The sequence below is a fragment of the Phragmites australis genome, chromosome 6, assembly GCF_958298935.1.
Source record: "Phragmites australis chromosome 6, lpPhrAust1.1, whole genome shotgun sequence".
Taxonomy (NCBI): Eukaryota; Viridiplantae; Streptophyta; class Magnoliopsida; order Poales; family Poaceae; genus Phragmites; species Phragmites australis.
The window spans coordinates 14525230-14533137 of NC_084926.1; the positions used below are offsets into that span (position 1 = coordinate 14525230).

Below are 7908 nucleotides of genomic sequence, written 5' to 3' on the forward strand. Positions count from 1 at the left end.
CAAAGAGCTTAACCCTTAGTTTCTATTAGAATCACGAGCTTGCTGTAGTCAGTCCTAAAGGGAAAACCTTGCAGCTTACTTGCTATATCCCCGCATCCTTGCATGGCTCGTTTTCTTTGATGGATGGCATGCTTTGTTTCTATTAAATTTTGACTTGTTAGATGGATGGCATGCTTTGTTTGCTTCACTCAGAAAGCGAGTACTTTTGCAATTTTTTAGATGGATGGGATGCAGGCATCATCTGTATCCTGAATTTATAGGATGCACTATTTGTGCCTTTGCGGATCTGCTTCGTATAGTTTTTTACTTCACATCTCACAATGGCCAGAGACAGTTGACAATAGCATGAAAAGCGTGATAATTTGATTTGTATCTATTGAGTACTAATAATAGTTCAGTACTTTTAGGAAACTTCATGAAGATGCCATCAAATGTTGTTGGACGTGGTCTTTCTCTTGAAGAAGCTGGTCAGACATTATCAGAGATCACTTCCAGTTTATTGCCTACTCTTTTGATGAGTTGCAAAGCATCAAAATGCAGAGATATTTCTATTACCAGTTTATTTCCGAAGTTGCTGCCACTTTCTTATGCCATGTATGAACATTCTAGCAGATGATACTTTTTTCAGTGCATATTTGAATGGATTTGGTATTCTGTTGGACATATGGTAATCCATGTTTCTTTCTTCGCCATGATCTTAGTTCTTCTTTTACGTGCTTTTTCTTGCAGCTTTTGGTTGATGTTGAGAACAACATCATCATTTGTCAACTCTCGTTTACATGTAGTCAAAGCCCAGACATTGGTACTTGCCAGGTAAGACCTGCAGCAGGCCATACTGACGAATTAGAGAAGAATGTTCACATTGAATATATAGCATATTTGTCCTTATTCTTAAAAGGTTGAGAAGAATAGTCTGCAACATGCTTTTCATGGAATATACGCATCAAAAATTTAATTTTGAAACATATCTTTGGATATTTTTTTTCTTCCCTTTTAAGAAGAAGGCATATTGTGTTTGTTACTGCCTTTGGTGCTGAAAATATTGAGATTTCACCAATCACTTAATCATTTGGTTTAAATTGGTTGAATCAGTTCAATTTGATTGTTCAATGTCCTTTTTCTAGAGATGTTAACCAACTCCTTCAGCAGTTAATTAGAAAGTAATGCAATGTGACTGAATGTAACGGTTAAAAATGCCTACTTATGATGTTTCCCTCATGATCCCTTATTTTTTTATAATAGTTGCTGCTACTTTAGCATCCTATAACATTCTTGTGACTCTTGCCACCAGAATCATTTTAAGAAATCAAGTTGATTGTACTACACAGATTGGTTTGAACAAAAATTCAACAGGAAAAATATATCCTTCACAAAATGAAGCATACGTGCAGCTATAATACTTATTTGGTGGATATGCATATTTGCCTCAACAATTATTATAATTATCTTAGCCCTTTTGAGTCGGCATATCTATGAACTGGAACAAAATGAGGCCATAGCAAATTTCGAATCCCAGACATTGAAACATTGAAAGAAACCATGAGCCCACGTATTTCTTTCATCAAAATATACTAGGTAACTTCTGATGTCTGTTGTTTCATTAGTTAGTTCATCGTTCAGAAAATGTTTTTGTTTCTTTAGCTAATACTGTTGTTCATGCTGATTAAATGAGTGATTGAACAATTTATATAATAGATGTTTCAAGAGGTAGGAGATATCTGAGGCAATGAATTGCTATGGGACAGACAGACCTGACCTTCGGTTCATTCGAGACCTAAAAAATGTGAGGACTTCTATACTTTGTAGTGTGTTGTTACTTCTATATATTCTATAAGTAGCCAGTTATGTAGATCCTTCACTGCTTTTTCCATGCAGCATATATGTTGAACATAAGCTAAGTCCTTTCTTGGTTTATTACGTACAGAGGTATCTTATTTTTTATTATATCAAATGCAGGTTAGCAATGTATTTTTGGGTAGTAGCTTTAAAGTTTTTACTGATACATTAGAAAATGGAGGTATTATAAACGCACTGTGTGGACCTGGTGGTCCAAATGTGTTTTCAAACACTGACGTAAAGAAATAAACTATTTACACTAAAGCTTTAAAAGCTGGAGCCAAGAGCCTTCCTTTCCTCAAAGTTACGGAGAATGGTAAAAGCAAAATATCTTTGCTTTTTCTGTTAGCTAAATATTGTGGCATGGCTTCTTGGCAGATTAAGATTATGTATAGCTCATAAGCTTAAAGTGATAGACACGGTGAGTCTCAAACTAATGGAATGAACCAATTGTACTCCCTTGCTTATGAACTTGAAATTTGAAATGCTTTTATTATACTAAGCCCAGGAACATAAATAAGTTGGTTATATTTCTTCTCTTCATGGTTTGTATCACCTACTTTGTGGCATACAAATTCATCTTTTTTTGTTGTGTTTGGAAGCATGCTAAGTTCTCCTGACAACAATGAAAATGGCATCAGCACTAATCAAGAATGAAATTAAACTCCCTTTTTTTTCGAAGTTCCCCTGCTTCCAAAAAGGACCATGGAAAGGACTGCTGCCGACTGGTATTTGCCTCATTTTTTACACCAAAGCAGATCCTTCCGCAAAAAAGCCTGCAACCGTGGTAGGTTCATGATCCTCGAGAATTGCTAGCTCCGACCCATTCCTGATTATTTGACCTGTATCATAATGTTTAGGCTGAATTTTTTTGTTGCATGGTCATGCATGTGTATCCTATGCTAGCTTTCTAAGCACTTGTCTGCATCACATCATGTGCCGAAATCTCTCCACTTAAAGTAGCTAGAGACAGCACTTCAAAACTACCATCAAATTCCAGCTCTATTGATGGAGCTACTGCGGCTTTTGTTTGCCTCATACCGAAACTAAACAAAAATGCTACTACAGTTGTGTCTGAATCCACGTTATGCTTAATGTATACTTTGTTATTTTGCGGCTTCATTGTTATAGTTAGATCGTATCTTTTTGTTGCACATAACATAATATCAAGAATTTTATTAGTGTCGTCTTACTTCAGTTTTCCTCTAATGGATATTCTTTATTTTCAAATGTGCTATTTATATGTCTGTTATAAAAAAGTACTTCAATGAATCAATCACCAGTGCGGAGGCACTGCACATCTAAACAATGCAATAGGAAAGGCACAAATTTATAAAATGCTTTGAGGCATTAGATAGATCATTAAGAGATATAATGAGTGAGCAAAATTCAAATACCAAAATAGTTCCATTTGGAGGTAAAGCTGTTGTCTTAGGGATGACCTTCGACAAATATTACCTGTTATAGGGAACGGTACAAAATCACAAATAATAAATACAGCTATTACAAAGTTACTCAAGAGGAACTATGTTTGGATTATAAAACTAACAAAAAATATGAGATTGAAAAGCAAAACAAATAATACTAATGAATATCAAGAATTAGAAGAGTTCAGTAAATAGAAGACCTAACGCATGAACTCGAGACCTTGGTTGTTTGACTAATATCAACTGTATACGGTAACTCAAGACACCTGACGTGGCCATCGGGCGTGACAATGCCACGCCGAACTTCTAGTTTGAACTATGGTTTGTACAACTCGCACCGTGAGGCTTCTAGAGGATCCCTCGACAGGCCGCCTCCACAGTCACTCTCCTTATTTGGCATGGGAATGCGCAGGCGCTGGTTGATTGCATATTGCATAGGATGGCATTTGTGATGTCCAGCGTGAGGATTCACTCTCCGGTTTAATACATTCCCTTGAAAACGTGATTGGCCGATGGACTCAATACATCCCTTTGAAAACAGGATTTGATCGGCAGATGCTTGCACCGTACTCTTCGTACTCTGCTTTAGTGTGGCAAGCCTGGTTGTGGAAAGAACAACCGGCATCAGTTGTTACTCAGATACTGAAAATGAGTGTCACAACATGGCAATCATAGTTTACATTTTCAGGAGATTTGTTTAAAGCTGCGGTATAATCAACTTGCACGGGTAGATATGTTCATGTTCAGAAATTTCCCCGGGTGGGATGTTGTCTTCCTTTCAGCAAACTTAACTTGCAGTGCGAAGTATGGTATATAAACAAATGCTGAAATACCTCATAGAATTCAGCAGTAGAAGCAAGCACGGAACCGCCAAACCAAACCGCAAATCTCTGAATAGGATGATTGACCACATTCACTTCAATAGGCTGGGCCTGAAATCGATAGAATTTAGGTGTAACTGAAAACGTGACAAAACCATAACAAAGTTTCCAGCGTGGACAGCATTTTTTTTTTTTTTTTGCAGTCCGAAAAAGAGCAAGAGCAAATAAGAAAAGGTGTACCTTCGCGTCTCCATTAAGCCGAGTATTAGATGCACGGACCCGTGCATCCACTATCTTTTTTAGGTCCCGTTGTAATCTCCTATGGAAATCCTTGAACATAGTCGACCCCCCAGACAAGACAATATTCTGTGCCATTGGGAACAGACTCAAACTCTCTGTGATGTCTCAGAATCAAAAGACAACGTTCTGATCATACAAACCTTATAAAGAGACCTCCTTGTGTCGATTGGGGATGATTGGATGCACTTGTCAATAACAACTTGCAAAGGAGTGGTGAAGTCATCGTTGTAAATCTCTGGGTTGAAGAAGATCTGCACACATTGTGCAGTACTATTAGAAGGTTAAATTAATATCAGCAGTGAGATCAAAATGTATAGCAAAATGTTTCAGGGCTCTTCAAAACTAAATTTGCAGTACAGTTACATCCATTACCATAAAGCTTGAACTCAAATTAGTTTACTTTTTTCATTTTTCCGTGAAGCCAGCTCAGCTTTTAAGTGTCAAGTGAAATGAAGCAAACTCAAATAACAAAAGGGAGTAGCTCTGTATATCATGGCCAACAATTGATTGATTAAAAAAGGTTTTGTCGTAAGCCCGAAATAGACATAGCGAGCAGAAGTTACTACAGATGGTATGTACACTCATTTATCAAAACCAAATACCTCAGGCCCCAGGAAGCGCTCATATCCAATGTCGCATGTGTATTTGGCACCAGTTTTTGGTTTGATGCCAGTCCAGTGTTTAATGTACTTTGAGGGCTCCCTGTCATGCTTATTGAATTCCTGAAATAACAAGAATATGGTAGATTATGAATTTTTATCATATTGGGCCAACTCTTCCACTAAAGACTCCATGGTTGGAAGCTGAGAACTAAGACATCATATCTAAGGGAAAACAATCACCAGTGGAAAAAATATGAAACAAAAAAGTACATATACATTATTTGGAAAAAAAAACATGTTTAGAACAGCACTTTATATAGTCAGATGCTAGTCATTATAGGCATTAAATGTCAATGGTTCATCGGGCTGGCCGCTATACTAGCACTGGCAACCAACTGCACTGCTATGAAGAGGTAAAAAAAGAAATACTTTCAAACACCACCCACCTTCTGGAATCCAAATATATATGTTCACCAAGTAACATAACAAGGCGCTCAATGCAATTAATACCTTCACAATATCGGAAGAAGTATAGCAGTACATTTCTTTAACCCTCCTTGCTACATCAAAAGATTCTTCTGGTGGAATGTGCTCACCTCTTTCCTGCATGCAAGAATAGGAAATTTAGTGACTTATAAGTATACTGCAGTTATTAGGTGTCATTTATACAAGAAGATGATTTTCAAGCTATGTAAGAAATATATTTTGTGCATCCTTCGGATATATATCAAATTATAAGTAAATTCACCCTTCAGGTTAAATGCCAATTAAAGAATTTATTTTTTCCCTTCGGCCATGGGGAGGAGACATTCCCCAGGCTTTGATTTTTTTAGGTGGGGGGGGGGGGGGGCGGGGTACCAAACCTTGGCTGGCCAGGATCACACTGAAACCATATTTCTCAGGGAGGTACCCGCTGCGAGTACCCGGGTGGGTGACCTCCTTGATGGGAGGCTCTACCAACTGAGATATCGCTCAGTTCTTAAAAAAAGTTTTAATGTCATCATAAGTGCTCATTTGTTCAGAAAGACATAGCTATGATCTTTAGTAGAAAACTACGGTTATGTGACTAAAAGAATCTATAAGGTATTCACAAAAATCACATCTTGGACCAAGTTCGAGACTTCAAGTGTTAATCCAACTGCTTTATGTGTCATCAAAATAAGCAGAAATAGTTCCTTTCTTTACAAATATCCTTATAAATGAATCGCATGCAGCTGTCTTTTAAAGTGTTTAAGTGAAGCTTATTGTGTGATACATCATTACATGAGGAACAGAACAATATCATAGCTGCTCCAGATCAACCTCTATTTCATATTTGTATTCTGTTTTGTCCTTTGTTGAACTAAGTATTGTTTTTCTACATCTTTCACTTCCTTACATGTAGTTACTTGCTCTGAAAAAGTTGAGTACTATTTTGTGGCAATCAACAAGAAAGCAGAGGAAATTACCTTTAGAAGTTGCTGAATAAACTGGGTAACATCCTTGCCTGTAATTGGAATAGATCTGATACTGCTCCCAATGACATAACCATCAGCGATAGGAACAACGTGAGTAGCTCCATCACCCACATCAACTACAACACCTGTCATTTCACACTGAAAACAAAGCATGATGTTCCCCATAAATATCCAGAGTGTGATGATTCGTTCAACAGGGAAGAAAGGAAAACAACGATGAAGAATGGCAGCCATTGCCATCCATTTTCAATTATACTGAAAGATAACCTTCTCAATGTCAATGCGATTGTCATCCATTTTGAGCCTAAGGTATGCCTGCGCTCAAGAAACCACAAGGCAAAGCTCCGATGACTAACCTTGGTGGTAGTGTACCCAGCAGCGAGCGCGAGCACCGGTTGGACTGCAATATAGAGACCGGGCACATTGAACGTCTCGAACATGATCTCTCCGGTGTACTCCCGGGTCTCAGGAGCAGTCAGAGGGCTCTCGGTTAGAAGAAAATAATGATCTTCCGGGTCACACCGCAGATAATTGAAGATGCACTGCTGCCAGAACCTCTCCATGGTGTCCCAATTCTCCACCTGAGCAGTCCATTTCAACCGAAATCAATCGAATGGTCATGTAAAAACAGCAGCATGTCCACACCGCAGTACAAAGCTGTAGCAATAACCTGGCCATTGCGGATGGGGTAGCTAAGGCTGTACGTGCTGCTGGCGCGGGACCGGGATAGCGCCTCCTCCCCGATGTAGAAGTCGAGGTCGGCCATGACGCCGGCGCTGTGCTGCGCCAGCCAGTTCCCCTTGGCGGAGGCGCCCCTCGTCGTCGTCTGGGCGGAGAAGGAGTCATTGACAGCGACGACAGTCGGGGTAATGAAGCAGGGCTCCACGTTCCCCGCGAACCCCATCTTCGTGTACCTGAGATTGGATCAGCATTCAGCAGCACGCGTCATCCCGTCGCGCTTGCGCGCACAGATCTGGTCGCGCAGAGAGAGAGAGAGAGAGGCGTGGAAGAGGGAGTACCCGGTGCCGTTGTCGATGACGACGGCGGGGCGGGATGCCGCGTCCATGGCGGGCGCCGAGAGGTTGTCGTCGTCGTCAGCGGCGGCGGCTCGCGCCGGGCGAGCGGCCCGCTTTTAACAGCGGGAAGCGGCGAAGGCGAGCGGCGGTCGCCGTCGCGGAGGGCATCCCACCACCCGGCCACCCACCGACACTAGTAACCACCAGCACCAGCGCCAATTGAAGCTTCGAGAAGAAGGGAGGTATCTGGGTCGGCGGTGGAGACTGGACTGGGAGCTCAGCTTGCTTTGGGTCGACGCGCTTCGGGCTGCGGTCTTTCTGCTTCGGGGGGGTGGTAGATGTGTCCTGTCCTGGCGTGTCGACAACGGAGCGCGTCTGAGTGCCGTGTGTTCTTCCTCGGGTTGGTACGGCGGCGTGCGCGATGATGGCGACACCGCCACCGACGCCTC

General features: G+C 40.8%; 1 protein-coding gene across 1 annotated transcript; it reads right to left on the bottom strand.

The window, feature by feature from the left end:
* Positions 1–3393: 3393 nt before the first annotated feature.
* On the bottom strand, positions 3394–7908 carry LOC133921836 (actin-related protein 3). The gene is made up of 10 exons (XM_062366882.1): positions 7463–7908; positions 7114–7357; positions 6800–7024; positions 6435–6581; positions 5497–5589; positions 4987–5106; positions 4525–4635; positions 4325–4450; positions 4097–4195; positions 3394–3862 (listed from the first exon to the last, which is right to left on the bottom strand). The coding sequence occupies exons 1-10, from the start codon at positions 7507–7509 to the stop codon at positions 3782–3784; spliced, it is 1293 nt and encodes a 430-aa protein (XP_062222866.1). The 5' UTR covers positions 7510–7908; the 3' UTR covers positions 3394–3781.

What these genes read in the sequence shown, in the direction of transcription:
- LOC133921836 (XM_062366882.1), bottom strand. Translation starts at nt 7,509, where the DNA reads ATGGACGCGGCATCCCGCCCCGCCGTCGTCATCGACAACGGCACCGG. An exon ending in ACCCCATCCGCAATGGCCAG is followed by an intron (nt 7,025 to 7,113) that starts GTTATTGCTACA and finishes TGGACTGCTCAG; the next exon opens with GTGGAGAATTGGGACACCAT. An exon ending in TTATTCAGCAACTTCTAAAG is followed by an intron (nt 5,590 to 6,434) that starts GTAATTTCCTCT and finishes TCTTGCATGCAG; the next exon opens with GAAAGAGGTGAGCACATTCC.